The sequence below is a fragment of the Chinchilla lanigera genome, unplaced genomic scaffold (assembly GCF_000276665.1).
Source record: "Chinchilla lanigera isolate Chin_1 unplaced genomic scaffold, ChiLan1.0 scaffold00005, whole genome shotgun sequence".
NCBI lineage: Eukaryota > Metazoa > Chordata > Mammalia > Rodentia > Chinchillidae > Chinchilla > Chinchilla lanigera.
The window spans coordinates 5,727,367-5,748,820 of NW_004955406.1; the positions used below are offsets into that span (position 1 = coordinate 5,727,367).

General features: G+C 57.3%; 1 protein-coding gene across 1 annotated transcript; it reads left to right on the forward strand.

Moving 5' to 3' along the window:
* On the forward strand, positions 1-21,432 carry Psen2 (presenilin 2; the record flags this gene model as incomplete). The annotated part of the gene is given in 11 exon segments (XM_005374755.2): positions 1-227; positions 9,129-9,293; positions 11,246-11,460; positions 12,008-12,149; positions 13,647-13,714; positions 14,319-14,539; positions 15,133-15,231; positions 18,300-18,383; positions 18,710-18,811; positions 19,795-19,913; positions 20,770-21,432. Coding segments are annotated over 10 exon segments (1,347 nt in total). The 3' UTR covers positions 20,926-21,432.
* Positions 21,433-21,454: the final 22 nt, after the last annotated feature.

Consider the following 21,454-nt stretch of genomic DNA (forward strand, 5'->3'; position numbering starts at 1 on the left):
GGGCGCCCGCCGCCTGCGCCGAGCCGAGGGGAGCCGGGCCTGCTGCCGGCCGCGCTCGCCGCCCAGGTTGCCTGTTTTATCTGGGCTTTGCAGCCGTGCGGAGACGCCCCGACCGCAGCGTTGGACGCTGAAGGAGCCCGAAAACACAAGCGGGTCCCCCTTCTGCATTTGACTGATGAAGAAACTGAGCCCACAGAGCTAAAGTGACACAGCCCAAGGTCGCCCAGGTAGGAGAGAGCAAAGCAGGCTTAGAACCGGGGTGCTGGCCTCTGCTGGCCCCCTCGCAGCTTTTTGCAAGCTGAATGCAGGGTCCTTGCCTGTGGCTTCGTTTCCACTTAGAGATGCGAACTGGTAGTGTGGAGTAGCTGCATCCCCGCTGGCCGCTGGAGCAGCAGCCCGTGTGGGGCACTTGCCGACCAGCGTCCAGGATGGACACCCTGAGCCCAGGCGGCCCCCGCTGCAGACACCTGATCCCCAGGCTGCAGCCAAGCCTCTGGCGGTAATTAAAGGCTCTGCCTAAGCTGCTGCAGGTGTGTGAGCATCGCCTGCCCCCTGCCTGCTGGCCAGGTGGGAGCCCGAGAAACCTCCCCGATGTGTGCTCTGAGCCCTGCTGCGCAAGAGGTCAGGGGTCCCGGCTTCAGGCTGGAGCTGGTCACCCTGATTCTCGTGTTGGCTTCGGGACAGGGGCGCTGGGGGAGATGTGCCTGCAGGTTGGGGTGGAGGTCGGTTCAGGCTTTGCAGGGAAACTGTTCTTTGGTATTGCGTCTGGCGTCCACTTATTCGCTGTGCATGAGAGAAAGCTGGGGTCTGGCCAGAGGCAGCTGTCCACTGGGCCCGCCGGCAGGAGCAGATGGTCAGCCTGCTGCCCCTTCCCGCAGTCCTCTGGCTGCTCCCGACCACCGCACAGTTGCCGCTGTAGAGATTTCCCCACCGTGCTCTCTTTCCAAGCCGTGACGTTAGTAACTGCAGCGTGTGGTGTACCTTGTCTGAGGAGTTGGCCGTGCGCAGTACAAAGCCGTTTTGTACATAGTTATCACGCTAACCTCAGTAATAATCATCGTTACTATCCTTTTGCAAAAGGGGAAACTGAGGCTCGCGGGGTTAAAGAGTTGTTCCTTAGTGCCTGTGAGCGCTGGGCTTTGAACAGAGCTGCCTGTGTTGTGTATCTTTTGAGTTTTAACACAGCCTTTCTGTACTCAGCCAAACCCAGGTCCCTGCCTTGCTGCCCAGAAAGTTTCTCGGACATCTCCGTTACCAACTTCTGAGAAACCAGAAGAAGAAGAAGAAGAAAAAAAAAAAAAAAACCGATCATTTTTTTTTCCCTAAAGAAACTAAAGCTGTGTGTGTAGGTCACATGCTTGTTTCTAATGAAAACATCCTGGGCTGTTTTTCAGCTGCTGTTCTGAGTTTGGGACGCTGTTTAGTTGGGGACAAGAGGAACTGTTCCCACACCGGGTCCCACCTGGCCCCCAGCTGCCGCCCCTGGAAGGGGCTTGGGGCGCTGGGAACCCCTCCCTTCTGATCTTTAGGGCTTCAGGCTTTGTAGACTAAATGTTGGCCCCAGGCTTGGAGATGTCACTTCCTGCCCCCCACCACTGTCACATGACTGTCAGGGGAAAAGAACAATTTTAGGAAAGCCTTCCTGTTTTGTTTGGTAGCCTTTTTATTGAGATAATAGGTTGCTGTTCATCTTTTCTAAAATTCTAGCCGCAGAAGAAAAAATGTAAAGGGTGCTCACTTTTCTGCTGTGCCTTAGCCAGAAACTTCTAATTAAAATAAAAAAGCAATGTCTGTTTATTCTAAACATTTTAGAAAAAAATGTAAAAAGTCATTCATGAACCGCCAGCCCAGAGATAATCACTCTTATTTATTTTCTCGGGGCTCTGTCTCCGCGCATATGTGTATCTATACATTAAAACAGAAGTAGCCGAGCTGTAGATGAAACGTCCTGGTTTTTTTCTGGTGATGGTGAGAGCTGCCCCGATGTGAGTGTGCTGATACTTGCTTTGGTCTTCGGTGTCCCTGAAGGCCCCTGGGGAAGGGCTTGTTCCACAGAGCTGTGCCCTTGGGAGGGAGTGGAAAGTTTTATAGGCCGGGTGGGAGGCCTGTGGGCCCTTGGGGAAGTGAGGGGTGCAACCCAGCCCCTTCCTCTTTGTGGCTTTCGCTTTCATTTTCTGGCCATGAGGTGAGCCGTTTTTGCTTGCCACACGCCCCCCATGCAGAGAGGCGGTGCCCAGCTCTTCGGGCGTGGCCACAGGTGGACACCTCCCTCCCCTCCCGGCTGTGCCACACAGACCTGCAGCACAGGGAGCCTGGGGGCCATGGTGGGGGCAGGTGGGGGACAGGAGAGACTTCAGCTGGCCTGGGCTGGGGCATTGTCAACACACCTCTGCCCATGGCCTTGCAAACAGTAAAGTGTGATGTGGACGGCCTACAGGACCAGGGCCCCAGCCACTGCGAGCATGAGCCTCAGGACTGAGTGGGCAGGGATGGCGCCTCTGTGAGCAGTTTGGAGACCTGAGACGTAATAAGATCCTTTGGTCATGAGACCTCCACGATAAAGCCCTCTGGGGTGCAGTTTCCGTGACTGTAAAGTAGCGTGCTGACCAGAAGGCCTGTAAGGCCTTTGCTCGCTTTGACATCGTCTGGTGGAAGTGCCCTGTCCGAGGCAGAACAGCGGGCTGGGCCTAAGGGAAACAGGATCCCTCCCTGGGGCCTGGCCCGGCAGCTGGCTCCTGTGTCTGGTGGCTCAGCAGGCGCCCGCTTTCTAAGGGAGCCGCCTCCGTAACGCCTCACTCCTTCTCAACCTCCGTTTGTTGCGCACCCACCGGGGGCCGGACACTGCACACAGCGTGTCTAGCTTCCACAGTCGTCTCGCTGTGTGCCTGCCTCATCGCTTTTCACAGAGGAGGAAATGGGCCCTGTCGGGTTAATGGTTCCAGGCCGTGCAGCCAGGGAGCATGTGGTTCAAGTCACACAAGCAATGACTTCCACCCTACTAGTCTCCAAAGCCTCTGTTTGCAACCCCTTCTTCATTCAAATAAGAAAAACTCTGGCTTCTGCTTGAGGCTGTGTGCGGGGGCACCCCCTGCCACTTACCCGCTAAACTGCCTTTTTCCCAGGCTACTTCTGGAAGGGACAGAAGTGGCCCAGGCCCAGGCTTCTAAGTAAGAAGGAGCCATGGAACTTAAGAGAGCCCGGGTAAGGCTCAGGAGGCCCCATACCCACATCCCTAGGGCCTGCGGTCCAAGGAAGGAGGTGATACTTGTGGGACTGTCTAGGACTTGGGCGTCACCTCCTAAGGCTGGGGAGCACCATCCAGCAAGGGGGGTGTGTATGATAGAGGCTGAGGTGGATGGACTGACAGAGGTCAGCGGGGGCCACATACGTGGTCAGGTGTTGGGGGGCAGGTGGTGGGGAAGCTGCAGGATGTCTCAGGGTACCCCTGACCTCAGCAACCCTTTCTTAGTGTGGAGGAGTCATGGCAGTGCGGGAGGAAGCGGGACTGTGATCACTGAGTGTGGCCTGCTGAAAACCTGCGCATGCTCTGTGAAAGCTGGGGTGCATTGTTCAGTTGGCCCTGCTGTTGGAAAGCAACCCAGTGTCCCGGCCCCAGACGTTTCTCTGCAGACCCAAGTGTTCGTGGCAAGAGCAGTCATTCCTAGTTTGCTTCTGGACCATCATTTCCCAGGAGGCCCTGGGGTTTGCTGTAGCATTTGAAAATCCATTTCCTACCCAACTCTGCTGGCTTTCAGTGTTAAGGTCAAAGCTTTGCTTTTCCATGCAATGAAAAGAAGGTGGAGGAAATGGGGTCACCAGGTCTCCATAATAATCACGGGAACTGCTGAGGCCAGCCAGCTGGGGAACTTCTCTGGGTCACGCTCCCCAGGGCCGGCCCACCAGTCTTTCCATCCCATTCAGCTGTGTAATGGGAGCAGCCAGCCGCTTCTCTGGAGGTTTGTGCTTCCTAATTGGAGGCTGCCTCCAGCCACCTGCCTTGTTCCTGGTGTTTCCCTGCGGCACCCTCAGGCGAGGCGGGTAGAGATGGGAGAGCCAGTTGCCGCTGTTGATAGGGTTTGACATCAGCACTGGAGAGGCGCCCGGCCCCGCCCCACCTGCCTGCTCAGGCTCCAGCGGGAGTTCTTTGCGTCACCGGCCCTGGGATGTGGACACACATCCAGCAGGGTTGTTTATCTGGGCACATTTGGCTGGTGATTTTTCCCTCCAAGGATTTCAGCGCCATCAGGCTTCAATAGCAATTGAGAAGCCGTGCAGAGCCTGCTCTCAGGAATTCAAAAGAGAAGGAAAAGGACCTACGCCAGCGCCCTTCAGGAGCCTGGTAAATGACAGGGGCCGGGGCGGGGGTGGGGGTGGGGGGGAAGGGGAGGAATGGCAGAGTGGCTGCCTGGATTCCCCTCTGTCGTCCAGTGCAACCAGGGGGTTCGGGAAGAAAGGGTCAGGGGTAGAGGGAAACTAAGAGTTGATGTTCAGTTTTTCCCTTTAGGAATCAGTAGCTTTAAAACCTGAACACGCGATCCGTCTTTATTATAAAAATGTTGAGAAGTGATGAAAAATACAAAGTGAAAATCATCTACAATCCTGCCGATGCAAAGATGACCACCTTTAGTATTTTGTAATAGTTCCTGTCACTCTACGGTGTACACACATCTCAACAGAAAATTCAGCTGATTATGTGAAGTTTTATATTCTGTTAAACTTAACATCAGGGTTTTTAAACTCCTGTTACATACTGTTTGAAATGAGGTTTTTCGTGGTCCCCATCTGAGGATGGTACATGCCAGGACCCCCAGCGGATGCCTGGACCCGTGGGTAACTTAAACCCTGTGTGGAGGGTGCCTTTTCCTGTAGGTCCATGTCTGTGGTGGATAGTGATACCTCATAATAAAATAGAACAATTACAACAACATGCTGTAACGGTAGTTACTTCATTACAGTATGCTTTCTGGAATTTTCCATTTCATACTTCGGGCCTGCAGTTGACCACAGGTAACTAGAACGGCAGAAAGGGAGACTGCAAAGAAGGGCGGATTCCCGTCTCGTCCTGAAGAGTCAGACATTTCAGTTGTTTTCACGTTTCTTTCACAATTACTCAGGGCTGGCGAGACACATTTTTACGTGAATCTTTTATTATTTTCCTAGGATAGATTCTGAGAAGTAGCATTTTAGGAGCAGAAAGAAGCCATGATTGTCTGTTCAGGTTTTAATTTTCCTGCTTTGAGTCAGGTCCGTCCAGCCGCTTCATCACAGCAGGCGTTGTTTGGGGACGGTTTCAGCCGGAGAGCTTTGCCGTCTCGTTCCTCCCCACCTGCCATCCCATGGGAAGGGCTGTTCAGCCTTTCACTCCCGCATCCAGCAGCCCCAGGGTGCCCGGCAGTGGGGATGTCTTGTCTCAGCACAAGGGCGTAGCCTGGCGGCGTCACACAGCAGAACCACCAGAGGCTGCATCACATGTGGAGAGGCCCAGTGTTGGGTGAAGGTGGAGCTCAGGAATCTGCGATTTTAATGCACAACCTAGCGTAGTATGGAAGAGCCTGGAAGAATGTGTCGGCCCAATGGTAACCTTCACTTGGTTACTTTTCTTTTTCGCAGCGCTGGGGATGGAATAAGGCCAGTTGAGTCCCCAGCACCAGGGCCTCCCCTGAGAAAGTCTGATCCCTTGTTAAACCTCTGTTTCCTCATCTGTAAGACCAGGGAGAACAGTTGCATACAGCTGGGGTTCTCGGGCTCAGTATCTGCTAAGCACTGCACAGGCGGTGCCCACCACTGCCCCTTGGTGCCCTGGACCCCTTGGGACACAGTGACCCTGAGGGGCCCTGTGTTTCCCATTGCTAAGTTGGCCCGAGGGTTCTGGGAACTCAGCGAGGGTCCTCCCACGTGTCACCCCACGCCCAGCAGGCTGGCGGGCTACGATTGCGTGGTGCCCTTGCCCTGCCAGCCAAGACCAGCTGCACCCCCCGGTCCGCTTGCGCCACAGCCCGCTTCTGCCCTGCCTGCTGGGAGTCCAGGCCCTTTCCATCCTGGGCCCAGCTCAGGGTTGCCTTTTGGGGTTCTCAGAAGCAGGAAGGAGGAGGCCTTCCTGGGCAGCATGTTTCTGGTGAGGAAGCCATCTGGATGGGTTCTGTTTTGTGGGCTACAGGGTGTAATTGTGGGATTTCAAATGTTCCTCCCCAGGGACCTGTCAGGTCTTGAGACCAGACTTGTCAGCGGGTCAGCGAGGGCGGATGGCAGTGGTCACCAGGAGTCCGGTGCCGTGTCACGCGGAAGGATCACGGTCCTAAGCTTACCCTCCCCAGTGTGCACTTCACAGGTGTCAGGGAAACTGAGGCAGCAGTGCTTTCTGGGAAGCGTCTTCTTAGCTTTTGCTGCTGAAAGGGGAAGTGGGCCCAGGCGCCCCGCCGTTCTGTGCCCACTGTCCTGCTTGCCCTTTGTCCTTTCTGGCAGCAGCCTCACTCTCCGCTCATCCATTTCTCTCCGAAATTGCTATGTGGGAGTCTAGGAGAGGCTGCCTGTGGTGGGAACACGGCAGCCCTTCAGGGTGAAGGGCAAACTGGGCCCATCCTGGGGTGGGGGTGGTACAGTCTGTGCCGCTGGGAGACAAGGACTCCCAGATCAGCCCCAGTCCCTCCAGGGATGGGGGAGATAAATCCCAGGCACCCAGAGGCACGAGAGGCACAGGAGGGCAATGGTAACTGATTAACTTGCACCCAGAACAAACAGCCCTGACTGGCTAACGAGAGACAGAAGCCAGAGATGCTTGCTCGCTATCTATGGTGCTCTTCCAACTGCTGGACTTAGCTTGAAGGAATTTCAGACCCCTTTTAGTTTTTGGTGCTGGGAACAACCCAGCGCCTTGCACAGGCTAAGCAGTGCTGTTCACAGCTCCACCCGCAGTCTTCGTTTGGGACGTACTGTGTGAGGCCAGGCCTCCTGGAGGGAGGAAGGCCTTGACCTTTCCTCTCCTGGACCCCGACCTGCTGGCTTCTCTCCTTTGCAGAGGAACGAGCTAAAGCTAAGAGCTGCCCGGGTCCCATGGCCAGCCGTGTCCTCTCACACTGGGCTCCTGCGGCCTGGGCTGAGCCTGGTCTTGAGAAGTGCAAGTGAAAGGGCGAGGGGCGCCCACACTTGCTGTCACCCTGCTGTGATCCGGTGCTCTTCTGTCTACAGCCTCCTGTAGGACACCTGGGCCGCCTCTGCTGAACCAGCTCCCACTCCTCATGAGGCCCCCAGCCCCTCCCTGGTCCCCCCACGAGGCTCCCTCCTCCCACTACGTGAGATTGCTCAACATTGTCGGGACAGGCTCTGTAGGTCCCTATCATATACGTTCACCTAAGTGGTTACCTCTTCCCAGAACAACCCACCTCCTTCCATCCCTGCGTGGCACGTGTTCCTCACCTTTGAGGCCACTTCCTGTCCTTGAGACCGAGCATCCAGTCCTCCTGGCTGGCGGATTCTCTCTAAACTGCAGTGCACCCACTCCCTGCTGCCTGTCTTACTTTGCCCACTGCTGTTCTTAACTCCTGTCTGAGTCCTGCGTGGAAGGTTCACAGGTTGGGGAACTTACTCTTTTGGAAACCCCGGGAGATAGCGGGGGCGCCTTTTGCTTCCGGGCGGTGACTTTCACTGCGGGATGAAGTTATTAAAGTCCCTAGGAGCAACCCAGGGCAGCCAGGGTGGCTCTCTTTGAAAAGAGTGGCAGCCGCAGGCCCTACCAGGGAAGCAAAACTGGCTGTCTTCGTGGAGGAGCTGTGCCTGCCTCATTCGCAAGTCAGGTAACTCCCAGGAGTGCTGACCCTGGAGACAGACTCTCAGCAGAGACTGGCACGGCTCCTGCCCAATGGCGTGACTCAGCCAAAGGTCCCTGGGGCCTTATCGAGAGCTCGGGAACTGTCCCTACTAGGATGTTGTGGGGGTGGGCAGATGCCCCTCGGTTTATATGAAGCCCTCCCAGCCCTGAAAGTGGATGTGCATGTGGACTTGGGGCTGCACCAGTTTCCACGGGGTGCTGCCGTGTCGAAACCCCACATGGGACCCCTCAGCGGTCTTGAGGACAGAGCTTCGCACCTCTGGTCCCTTCAGCACCGGTCTTCCACGCGTTGTGCACTTCTTGCTCACACTCACTAGTGCGGGGGGGGGGCGCCTCTACCCACCCCCAACCCCTCCCCCAGCGTTGGCTGCTGCTGCTGTCTCCCTTCACCCAGACCCCTGACCCAGGGTCCCGCTAGACCCCCCCAGACATTGGGCAGCTTCCGGGTCAGAGTCACAGCCATTCCCACAGCTCTGTCCAGCATGGCCGCCATTCTAGGCGCCACATTTTACCCTCGCCTCAGGACTCAGAAACTCCACAGTTCTGTGCACCGCCCTCTCCTGAGCTGGGAGAGCAGCTGGGTTGGTGGTAGGAGGAAAACAGAAGAACCCTCGGCTGACCCGCGATAATAAGAATAGTCACCCGCGGGAGGCTCTCCTGAACTGCGCGGACTCGGGGAATGCTCCCCCGGACACAGGCCTGTCCCTCTGCAGTCAGTGGCCAGAATGAGCCTTGCAAGCACAGATCTGTGCCTGCGATGATGTAGGCCAACTTGATGTGGCCCATGGGACCCTTCACCCCCCAGCCCTCACCCACTCCCCGGCCTCTGCTCCATGCCCAGCTCCAGCAGATATTCTCAGAACACAACCCAGTCTCTGAGATTCGGGCCCTGAGACGGTATTCTGTGCCTGCTGATGAACATCTGGATTATATTATCTGTCACACTGGATGCTTCTTCATTGTGACGGGTGTTTCTTACTCATCTTTCTACCTTTCGAGCCTAGCACAGTCTTCGGCACACGGTGGTCACTCCGTAGACATTTGTTGATTGAATGAATGCACGTGCTTACACATGCTGACAGTCAGCAGCAGCCCTCACTTCTCTGGCTGGGTGGCACAAGTCTCAGGCTGCTGCAGTCGCAGTGGTAGCTGGCAGGGACTCCCGCGTTACAGCCGTCTCTGAATACCTGTATCTCAGAAGCTTGTTGCGGCAGGATGTGTGTCCGGGGCTTCAAGCCATCTGCAGCCCCCGCCTCAGCCTTCCACCAGGACAGTGGCACGCGGTCCCTGTGCTCCTTTCCAGGTACACCCCCTTCCTGAGAGGGCCATGCTGACGTTCATGGCCTCTGACAGCGAGGAGGAAGCGTGCGACGAGCGGACGTCCCTGATGTCGGCCGAGAGCCCCTCGCCGCGCTCCTGCCAGGAGGCCCGGCAGGGCGAGGAGGACGGGGACAGCGCTTCGCAGTGGGTAGGTGATGCCTGCGGCCAGGCCTGGAGGTGGGGCCGTGGCCTTCTGTGCTGAGGACGGTTCAGCTTTGGATCTCCCACGTCCCCCACAGGCCCGTGTGTTGGCACTGTCCTCACTGTGGTGCTGGAAGCTTTATGGGATCGGCCCAGAGGGGTCTTCGGGTCACTGGGGTCCTTTTCCTCTGGTCTTTCCCAGCCTGGCCATGAGGTCAGCAGCCGTGCACTTGTGCTGTGACGCTTTCCTCAACCCGGTCCTGGAGCGCTAGGGCTGGTCGGTCGTGAAGTGGCCGCTCCAGAACTGCAGCCCCAAGTGAGCCCTTTGTCTTTTTAAGTTGAACCTGACAGAAGGCTAAGCGTGAGTGAAAGCCAGACATTCTCCCACACGGAAGGAAGCGGGGCTTAGCCGAGGACTTTTTGAGTAGACTCTGCACATTAAAGCCCCAAATCCTCTCTGCAGTGAACCCGCCCATCCGCTGTACCTTTCTAGTGCCAGTCACGGTTTCCACGGGAACGTGAGTGCGTGTGGATGCTGGGACAGGCCCACACGGACACCTCAGGGTGGTAGGAGGAAGAGCTACCAAGAGGGAAAGGCATCTGGGTGACTTGGGCTGGGGTGGGTGGGCTGCACTGTCACAGCCCCTGCAGTGCCCAGGGGGAGGAGAGTCACATCAGCTGTGCCCTCTCTCTCCTGTCAGTCAAGACGGCATCTGAATCTGCCCGCACCTGTCTGCTTGTTATAGCAGTTAGAAAACCTCTATGTGGACGAAATCTTCGCCAGCCTTCTGCCCTTTGCTGAACTTTGAGCTCATTTCTCCGCGTCCTTTGAGAGCAGAGCCTGTTGGCCTCTGAGCTCCTGTGAAAGCTCCCCAGTGCAAGGTCACTGCCCGGCTGTTTCTCACTCCTATCTTCTTTTGTCTCCTGCAGTGCTCATGCTTTTTGCTATTTTGGTTCCTGTGCATTAACTTTCTCACCTGACCTCCTAGACTGGAACTGTCTCTGCAAAGAAAGGATACTGGAGCACTGCCTTTTTTGGAGACAGGGTCTCAGTATGTAGTGCAGGCTGGCCTTGAACTCACTTATGTAGCCCAGGCTGGCCTTGAACTCACAGCGATCCTCCTGACTCAGCCTCTGAGTGCTGGGATTACAGGCACATGCCACCACACCCAGGTCTTTTTTGTTTGTGTATTTTTCATTTTTTTGGGCAGTGTCTTCCTTTAAATCTGCATTTCATTTGGGTCTTTGGCTGCAACCCTAACAAGGCAGCTAATGACCCTGAGCTGCCACTGTTCCAAAGCAAGTCCTTGCAGCACGGCTCCTGCCACCCCACCGCGTGTCCGGCTGGCATCGTCCCTCCCTCGCTGTGCTGCTGTGCTCGCCCTGTGGGCTGTCCCGCCTGCCCAGAGCCAGGTCTTCCGGAATGCTTGGTGCACTCAGCCTTGGGTTCCGAGCTGCGCATATACTCACTTGATTTCAGGAGGCAGAAAGTTCGAAGTAATTCACCCCCTGCAGTCCCTGAGTCTGCGCAGTTCAGGAGAGCCTCCCGCGGGTGACTGTTCTTATTATCGGGGGTCAGCCGAAGCTTTCTTCTATTTTCCTCCTACCACCAACCCAGCTGCTCTCCCAGCTCAGGAGAGGGCGGTGCACAGAACTGTGGATCCCTGTGTCCCTGCTGACAGGAAGGAGAAAGGCAGACTCTGTCCTCCAGAGTCTAGAGTTGTGCGCCGGAAATGCGCCGGCCTCCTCCTCTGTTTGTGAGTGTTCGGTCCAACTCCACATCTTCCCCTCCTAAGCTTTTCTTAGGTCCTAAAATTCCAGTACCTCTGGTCTACACTAGCTTGGAGACTGGTTCTTAGCACTGGAAAGCAGCAACTCCCTTTTGCCCCAGATCCCTGTGCAGCACCCGTAGATTGTCACGTGGGTGCTCTGTGCCCCTCACCATGCGGTTTCCCGCAGAGGAGCCAGGAGAGCGAGGAGGACTTCGAGGATGACCCTGACCGCTACATCTGCAGTGGGGTCCCTGGGCGGCCACCAGGCCTGGAGGAGGAGCTGACCCTGAAGTACGGGGCGAAGCACGTGATCATGCTGTTCGTGCCCGTCACGCTGTGCATGATTGTGGTGGTGGCCACCATCAAGTCCGTGCGCTTCTACACCGAGAAGAATGGTCAGCTGTGAGTCGGGAGTCCGGGCCACCTGGCAGGGGCAGGGGGATGGGCTTGTAGTGACAGCCTCAGCCACAGCATCTGCACCTGCAGCTCCCTGGCAGGGGCAACGGGATACCAAGGTGCACACTGACCCTCTGCCTCCTGGCTGTGTGGCTCGCCTGGCCGCTTCACATCAGTCCCAGGTGGTCAGAGTGAGGCGCTTGTGAACGGCTTCCTGAGCTTTTGGGGCCTCCGCTGGGCTGGGGGGCCGATGGAGAAGTTGCGGGAGGGCTGTAAGGCTTAGAGCTGGGAAGCAGGGTGGGCAGAAAGGGCTTCCAGGAGGGGTGAAGCCAGGTGGGGAGGGGAGGCCTTGATGAATTCACTTGTTCTGCACCCCACTGCCACACAGGCTGTGAGCCAGGGCGCCGAGGCACAGCTGGAAGTCTGGGACCAGGGCCCAGCCAGTGCCAGGGCAGTGTGGGCCCCAGGGCTCCAGGAGGGGTCTGGGGGTCACTTAGGGAAGGGTATGACGCAGCTGTGGGGGGCTCTGACCTCTCTCTCTTGACCTCCTCAGCATCTACACGCCATTCACCGAGGACACGCCCTCCGTGGGCCAGCGCCTCCTCAACTCCGTGCTGAACACCCTCATCATGATCAGCGTCATCGTGGTCATGACCATCTTCCTGGTGGTGCTGTACAAGTACCGCTGCTACAAGGTGCGCCTGCGCCCTGCTGCCTCGCCCGCTGTGTGGCCCTGCCGGGGCACCTGCCGGGAGAAAGCAACTTCAGAAAAAGAACTAGTGGGGTTCGTTTTGTGTAAAATGGGCTGGTTTTGATGCTTATTCCCTTCTGCTATGTTCCCCCACCTGGGACCACCTGACCCCACGTCCTGAGCTCCTCAATCCCACATTCCGTCATCGCTTTTCCCAGGGAGAAGTGACTTAATTTTACTTCTTGTGAGGTTCTGTTTTAGGCTCCCTTCACCCCAGTACTTCCCCTCCAGGTTTATTTTTTATTGTCCCCTTCCCCCCTGGACAGGGCTGTTCAGATGCTGTGCTGAGATCCCCCGGGCCTGGGAGTATTTGGGTAGGACCCGCCCTCAGCTGCCCGGCACCCCAGGGAGCAGTGGAGGAGATGAGGCTGGGCTGTGGGCATCATCTGTCCCCAAAGACGCCCTCAGCTTTTAGACGGGCTGCGGGCCGAACAAAGGCTTAGAAACCCTAAGGACCGGAGGAAGTTCAGCTCGGGGCACAGAGGCGCAGTGCAGGTGCAGGGCTGTTTGTTGCAGCTGCTGAGTGGAGCAGGGAGAGGGGAGGAGTGGTGTAGCTTCCCGGCCAGAGGGAGCTGGGCCGTCCTGCTGCGTGGTGGGAGTGGGAGGCCGCTTGTTTGAAGCAGAGGGTCCACACTTGCAGACAGCTAGAGATAGCAGGGGGAGTGCAGGAGCCGGGCCTGCCCTAGTGGGTCCATTCACTCAGGTTTTCTGCTGAGTCTGTGACACACAGGTGGGGCCTGACAGTGGCCCAGTGGCTCAGGATAAGGAAGGCGAGTGGAGCCTCTTCCCGTCTCGCTGAACCAGGGACCAGGTCACTGCTGGTGTCTCACTGGCGGAGCTGGTGACTGGTGACCAGAGGGGATAGCACCCTGCCTGCCACTGTTGGCTGGCCGCAGGTCTGGTTGAGAAGCAGCTCTCCCTTGACCAGTGCGGGCTTGGCTGGGGAGGACAGGTCTTTCTGAGTACCCTCGGTAGATGCTCGGGTGGGAGGGGGCTTCCTAGTTGTCTCTGGGGAGATATGTCCCCTCCCCTGCCGCCTGTCCTGACCAGCCACTCTGAAATAGCAGCCCCATGAGTTGTCCCGGCAGCGAGTGCTCTGCAGGGCTCCCCACCACCCGGCAGTGCGTGGTCCATTTCCCTTCCCTGGAATGTGCCCCTGGGCAGACCCTCAGCTCGCTCTCTCCAGAGCCTCTGCCAGTGCTGTTGGCGCTGGCCAGCGGGGTTGCCCTGGGCACCCTTGCTAAGCGAAGGCAAGGCCAGGCGGGCCGAGTACAGGCTAGGGGGCTGCAGGAGAGAGCCCTGCAAATGTCTGGGTCCTCTTTATCTGTGAGTGGCCGCCCGGTGCGGCCTCCCGTGGTCAGAAGGGAGGCGTCCAGGCTCCAGCCGCCGTCCGCAGTCCCCAGGGCCGGGCCCGTGACGCCCTCCTGTCTGTGTTGTCCAGTTCATCCACGGCTGGCTGATCGTGTCCTCCCTGATGCTGCTGTTCCTGTTCACCTACGTCTACCTCGGGTGAGTGGCGAGTGGCGGGGTCCGCAGGGGCCCCTCTCCCGTGGGCGGCTACGGAGGGCCGCTGAGCTCAGTGTCAGCTGCTCCCGGAGCCCAGGCCTCCACGTCCCTCCCTTGGGCCTTGACAGAGGGCAGGGAGCATTCAGTGGGCCGCGAGTCTGTCCTGGCCCCTGATATAAAACTGTCAACGCCTCCATGGAAGACACTGCGAACACCAGTGGGTGTGGAGCCCACTCACAGTTTACGTTTCGTTCTTGGGCTGGGCCTGGGGACATCCTAGTGTGTGGGGAAAACTGGATCTCACCCTGGGCTAGGAGCCAGGAGCCAGGAGCCAGGAGCCCGGAGAGGCTGGAAGGATGGCAGGAAACACTTCCGAGGGCTTTCTCCACGGGCAGACGGTCTTGCAGGAGGCGCCGAGGCACGTTCCTGTGACCACCCCAAGCATGCGTCTTTGGTGGTGTTGCAGGCCCGTGGAGAGGGGCCCTGGGGAGAGAGTCTGATTGGAAAACTTAGCTGGGAGCTCACGGCACCAGAGGCTGTGGCACAGTTCAGGCTGGGACGTCTCCACGGACCTCCCACCCACCCCACGCCTCCGCCTCGCCCGCAGGGAAGTGCTCAAGACCTACAACGTGGCCATGGACTACCCCACGCTCTTCCTGACCGTGTGGAACTTCGGGGCGGTGGGCATGGTGTGCATCCACTGGAAGGGCCCCCTGGTGCTGCAGCAGGCCTACCTCATCATGATCAGCGCCCTCATGGCCCTGGTGTTCATCAAGTACCTCCCAGAGTGGTCCGCGTGGGTCATCCTGGGCGCCATCTCCGTGTATGGTAGGCGGGGCGGGGTGGTGTGTAGGGCTGAGTTATGGTCGCTGCCACACAGGGTGCCTCAGGTGGGAGGGCCCCTTTGTAAAGCGGGTCTCGTGGACGCCGTGGCGTAGCAGGAAACCTGGTAGGCAGATGCTCCTTGCTATGCCTGGCTGTTGTCTTGCTCCCGAGCATGAGCTTTGATGAGTGCTGGGCACACTGAGCTGTTTGTTACTCAGAGCAGCCCCAAGTGCACTGGGTCTGCTGCCTGTAGCTGCCTGTAAGTAACCTGGAAGGTCAGCTGCTACTTAGGTCCCATTAGCACCATCACCACTGTCAGTATCGCCGCGCCTGTTTTAAGGGTGGGGACTCGGGGCTCCTCCGGCTCTCGGGCACGGAGCGCTTCCTGCTGGCGTTACCGTGGGCCGCACTGTGGGCTCAGGCCAGTGCACACCGTGAATTGTGGCCAGAAGTGGGTCAGGAGGCCAGCCCAGCACCAGGCACGTTCTGAGAGCCTGGCTGGGCTCCTAGCCATAGTGGCCTGCCCCTGCCACACACACACACTAGGGGGCTTCTCGGAAACAAATGATGTAATAAAGATGCCTGTGTTTGCCCAGATCTCGTGGCGGTGCTGTGCCCCAAAGGGCCTCTGAGGATGCTGGTGGAGACCGCCCAGGAGAGGAACGAGCCCATCTTTCCTGCCCTGATATACTCCTGTGAGTGGTCGGTGCCTCTGCCCGGCTGTGGGGCCAGCGGGGCCCGTGGTGGGGACAAGGCTGGCAGTGGCTTTCGGAGCTGACAGGGATGCTGACTCTTTCCCCGGCCAAAGGAAGAGCCGGGCTGGTGCTCCTGGGGACGTCCACCTCCCCTGCCCAGGGCGAGCTGTATCCAGCTGTCACACAGAGGAGCTGGCAAGGTCAGAGGGCAGGCGGAAGAGGGCGCACGGGCAACCCTGTGACTGCGCCCCGTCTGTGCCGTGGCCGCATTCCCGAGTCCTCGGCCACTGCGCCACTGTCCAGGCTGCAGAGGGCCACCTGGGAAAGCGACCTTGCAGGGCAGGGCTGTGGTCTTACCAGAGGGGGTCACTGCACCAAAGGGGGGTGTCAGCCGAGTGTCATGGGGCGGACCCTCCAGCCCCAGGGGTCCTGTTCTCAGACAGCAGCGTGGTCGGGGGCGGGTGTGAAGTTCCACAGGGATCACACAGGGACTCATCGCAATCCATGTTCACAGCAGCCGGGAGGTACATGCGGCCCGCAGGGCATCTGTGAGAGTGATGGGCAAAGTGCAGGTGACCCAGGCCAGGAACCGTTCAGCCTTGGGGAAGAAGGAAGCTCTTTCTTACATAGTTTTAAAAATACTGAGTCATTTGTATACTTTTCTCAGTACATTATGGTAATTCAATACATATATAGAATGTGTTGTATGCTGGGGATATAGCTCAGTGGCACAAGCTCCTGCCTGGCAAGTGCAAGGTCCTGAGTTCGATTCCCAGCACACACACACACAATATATATATATGTATGTGTGTGTGTGTGTGTGTGTGTGTGTGTGTATATATATATATGTATATATATACATATATATATAGAGAGAGAGGGTGTTGTAATCAAATCAGGATAGTAAGCATTTCCATCTCTTCAAACTTAGTTATTTTTATGTGCTTGGAACTTCATGTTCTTCTTGTCATTTTGAAATATAGCCGGGTTGTTTTAGCCGATAGTTACCTGACTGTAGCCCCGGGAGGAAGCCCCTGCCCTGTCCAGTCTCCAGTGACCCCTACTCCACTCTGCTCCCTACAAGATTGACTCACTGCTTCTCACACAGAGTGACAGCGCCTGCTGCCTGTCTTTCTGCACCTGGCTTATTTCGCTTAACATAGCGGCCTCCGTTTCCCCACGCTGCTGCAGCGACAGGATTTCTTTTTGTGGCTGAATTCTACCCCGTTGTGTGTATTCAACACATTTTCTTTATCCTGAAGGGCATCGGGGTTGACCCCATATCCTGGCTATGTTGAGTAGTACCATAATAATTTCCAGAGCGCAGATAACCCCGTGGTGGAACGCTCTGGCCTCCTCTGGATATATACCCAGGGGTGGGATTGCTGGATCGCAGTAGCTCCGTTTTAGTTTTTTGAGGGCTCCCCGTTTTCCCACCCGGGCTGTACTAACGATATCCCCACCACCAGTGCGTAAGTTTGCTTCTCTGCACACCGTCACCAGCACTGGCTGATTCTCTCTTGTTGGTAATGGTCATTCTTCCTGTGTTGCATTTCCCCATGCATGAGACCAACCATTTCTTCACCCACTTTTTGACCATTTATGTATCTTTGGAAAAATGTCATTTAGTTCTGTCCATTTTTCAGTTGGATTGTTTGCTTTGTTTGGTGATCAACTTTTTCAGTTCCTTATGTATTCTGTGTATCAATCTCTTGTACAAATAGTCTGCAAACATTTTCTCCCATTCTGTAGGTTGTCTCCTAATTCTTTCCCTTGTTTCCCTTGCGGGACAGAAGCTCCTTTGTTTGTTAAATCCATTTGTCTATTTCTGGTTTTGTTGCCTGTGTCTTTGGAGACCCACCTACAGATCACAGGCTTACACCAGCGCCTTGAAGTATGGTCCCTGTGTTTTCTTGTAGTAATTTCATTGTTTCAGGTTTTACACTTAGGTCTTTGATCCGTGTTGAGTTGAGTTTTGTGTTGGGTTTGAGGCAGGCTCCAGTTTTATTCCTCACCACATGTGTGTCCAGTTTTGCCACCAGCACCACTTATTAGAGACTCGTTTCTCTACTGTGTGTCTCTACTGTGGTGCTTCTGACAGAGGCCGGCTGTCTGTGGGAGGGTGGGTTCGTACTGTGCTCGCCCTTCTGTCCCACTGGGAGCTGTGTCTGATTTTATACTGTTACCATCCTGTTTGTTTACTCTAGCTTTGTAGTGTGTTTTGAAGTCAAGTATTGTGGTGCCTCTGGCATTTTTTTAAACTCAGGATTGCTTTGGCTTGTCTGGATCTTTTGTGGTCTCATACGAATTTTAGGATTTTTCCCATCTTACTTTGTTTTTTGATATATGTTTGGTGTGTTTAAAGGGTACTGAGTTTCAGTTCTGCAAGATGGAAAAGTGGTTTTTTTGCTGTTGTTGAGACAAGTTCTCACTATGTAGCTCAGGTTGGCCTTGAACTCAAGGTGATCCTTGTGCCTCAGCTTCCTGAGTGCTAGGATTACAGGCATGGGCCACCACCCCTGGCTGCAAAAAATGTGATCTTTACACAGCAGTGTGAATACGCTGAGTACTACTGAAGTGTACACTAAAAATGGTTAAGATGGCTGGCCTTGGTGGTACCTGGTTGTAATCCCAGCTACTCAGGACACTGAGGCAGGAGGATTGCAGCTTGAGGCCACCTTGGGCAACTCAGCAAGACCCCATCTCAAAAGAAAAACAAATTTTAAAAGGATAAGGATATAGCTTAGCACCCCTTGGGTTTAATTCCCAGTACCACAAAACAAAGCAAAACAGACATGGATAAGGTAGTACATTGTGTATTTTTTTAAACACAGTTTTTAAAACAACTACTTCAGCAGACTGCTTGCCCTTACTGTCATCATCCACTGTTGTACTGATTGTGAGGAGCGCAAAAACAAAAGAGAATGGTGCTGTCTGCCTCCGCTGGACCCCTGCTGCAGCAGCCCCTCAGGTGGATCTCGAGCCAGGACTGCAGTGGGGGTCCTGCGGGCCCTGGGGACACAGCCACTGTGGGTTGTGCTGAGCTGTGGCCCCGTCTCCTTCCCCAGCTGCCATGGTGTGGACAGTGGGCATGGCAAAGCTGGACCCGTCCTCACAGGGCGCCCTGCAGCTCCCCTATGACCCGGAGATGGGTGAGTACCGGGGTGCCCGCCTGTCATCACTGGGGTCACCTTCTCCTCGCACCCCACTCGGCCTGGTCTCTGGGAGGCATGTGTCATCCGATAGCCAGTCCTCCACACAGGGTGGGACTGTGCGCGGGTTGACTGTTGCCCTGCGCCTGGGCTCTGTGTTTCAGCTCTGCCCGGGCAGCTGGTGGCTGGGCACAGCGACACCTTGGCGTGTGGCTGCCATGCTAGGTGGGGCCGCCTTGTTCCCGGGGAGCCCTCTGAGCAGCGTCTGTCTCCCCCTTGCCGCTTCCTCTCGGTGCTGATGGTGGCCTCCTCTTCCGGACACCCAGAAGAAGACTCCTATGACAGTTTTGGGGAGCCCTCGTACCCTGATGTCTTCGAGCCCCCCATGCCTGGCTACCCCGGGGAAGAGCTGGAGGAAGAGGAGGAAAGTAAGGTGCCCGTGTTCAGGTGGTCTGCTGCGGGGCAGGGCGGGCTGGGGCTCCCCCAAGTCGGGGTGGAGGAGGGCCGCCCCGATCCATGTTGTCGGGGCTGTGGCCAAGAGGGCAGCCGGGCGGGTACAGGTGGAAGCCTGGGGCCAGAGGTATGTACAGAGGAAGAGAGCGTACTGTGAGAGGACCTGAGGGGGACCCAGGGGGGCACAGGGACAGACAGACGGCACGAGCCTGCACGTGTCCTTGGGGGACGTGGGGCTTGGCTAGAGTGCTGGGCGGTGGACGTGGGTTCCCGGGGGCCAGCACCGGGCTCTTCTGAGTGCGAGCTAGAAAGGAGGAGTGGGGGTATGAGGAGAGAGCGAGGGGATGCCGAGGCGAGCGGGGGACCTGCTGGAGCTTGCGGGGCACAGACAGAGGCCACGCATGCACTGCTGTGCCCTGAACCAAACCAGCCGCATTTCTTCAGTGGCGCTGGACTACGTAAACTGGAAAGCCCCTGGGAGCTCAGGTCCTCCCCAGGAATGGATGCACGAATCACGGATTCTGTTTTCTGACCTCACAGGGAAGGGTCTCTAGGAGGCCCCTGTCATGTTATTATCCCTGTTCTTGAAAGGAGTGAATTTAAATTTCCAAAGAATATCTGTAATTCCCTTGGCACGAAGTGACAGAGTGCCCTGCCCCAGGCAGCCATGTTTATTTGCTCTTCACTCAGCTCCGGCCCAGCTCTGGCTTCCCCTGCGCCGCAGCGTGGCCGCCAGCTTCTCTCTGCCTAGGCTGTGCGTGGCCCGGGCCTGGGTCCCCTCCTCCCCATGTAGCTGCCTCACCGACCCCCACCTTGGTCCCCAGTCTCTGGTGCCTTGGCCCCTCGTGCGCTGCAGGGCGGCTGGGCCTCCTTGCTGGTGTCCCTGTCCTTCGCCTCCTGTTTTCTCCCTGCTTTCTTTTGGCTCTGGGACTGACCAGGCCTCTTTCCCTCCCAACAGGGGGCGTGAAGCTCGGCCTGGGCGACTTCATCTTTTACAGCGTGCTGGTGGGCAAGGCGGCGGCCACGGGCAGCGGGGACTGGAACACCACGCTGGCCTGCTTCGTGGCCATCCTCATCGTGAGTGCGGGGTTGCCCCGGGGGTCTCCTCTGGCTGCCATCTTCCCTCTGAGGGGCCTGGGCGGGGCCACCAAGAAGCACTGAGGAGGTGTGGTCACCCCTGGAGGCTCTCTCACCTGTGGGGCAGCGTCATGGAGGGGACCTTTGTGGGTTTGCCCAGTGCTGCCTGACACCTCTGTGACCCCTGAAATTTACGGAGGGGAACCAGTCTAAGAGCCATGCACACAAAGCTAAGAGGATGCTTCTCCTGCTACAGAGCTGCTGATGCCCTGCAGGCCTCGGGGACACCCAGGCTCTGAGCCTAGCAGTCCCCTGGGGCTCGGGAGGGTCTAGCAGTGGGACATCACCCCAAGCCGTCACCTTGGGGAGCCTTCCTTTTAGATGAGCAGAGGCCGAATCTCACGCGCGGCACACACTCCCTGTCCTGCCCCCCGCCCCCGAGAACTCACGGGTGTCAGGGGGCAGGGCTCGTGGCTCAGGGCGGTGCTCCCGCGTGTCGGGGAGGGCATCACGGACCCCAGGCTCCGCCCCTCCGGACTGTCTCACCTCAGCCCCGCTGTCCCCAAGGGCAGGAAGGCACCCTGGCTCCCTGTCCCCGCCTTGGATGCCTGGGGCAGAGGCAGGCAGGGCCACGAGGGCACAGGTCAGCGGCACCTTTGGTTTCCTTAGTGTTGGCTGCCGAGGTCCTCACGGGGGTTTCAGTCAGGCCACTTGTCTCGTTGTCCTTCGGGAGGCCGTCCTGTGCGACTGCTGGCCCCAGCAGGCTTGTGGCGTTGTGACCGGATGGGAGCCCGGCCCTGCACGTCCTGCCTGTCCACGGGTGCTCACGGCCGGCCCCTCCCTCGCCGTCCCGCAGGGCCTGTGTCTGACCCTCCTGCTGCTCGCCGTGTTCAAGAAAGCGCTGCCTGCCCTGCCCATCTCTATCACCTTCGGGCTCATCTTCTACTTCTCCACCGACAACCTGGTGCGGCCCTTCATGGATACCCTGGCCTCCCACCAGCTCTACATCTGACCGGCCGCTTCCCGGGACGCAGCTGTGTAGTTTTACACTCTAGTGCCATATATTTTTAAGACTTTCCTTTCCTTACAAAAATAAACAGATACTGTGTTTACTTCGTGACGAGGAAGCAGGAGCCGCTTTTTGGTGCTAGCTGTTTTGTCACCAGACTCTGCCTCACCCGCGTGTGCACCTTGCGTCACCGACAGGATACGGCAGGCTCATCCGAGTGAACGGGAGAGGTCACGTGGTGTGCGGGCCTGGAGGAGAATGCCCGTTCCCCTCCTGTCCCGGACCGGAAACCTCGAGGGCACAGGAGGGAGGTGGTCCACAGTGGCGCTGGGGAGAAGCCCCAGGCACCGCTGGCTCTGGCCGAGAAGAAATCCAGGTGCCTGTCAGGAGTGTGTTCAGTGCGTTCTCTGTGGTGTCCTTGTTGTTTTATTCCCTTTAGACACAGTCCTGTTTTTCCTGCTGGGGCGTGGCTTAATGTGAACATCAGTAAATCGATGCCTCCTGTCTCGATGCTGGCGTTGGGTCTGTGTGT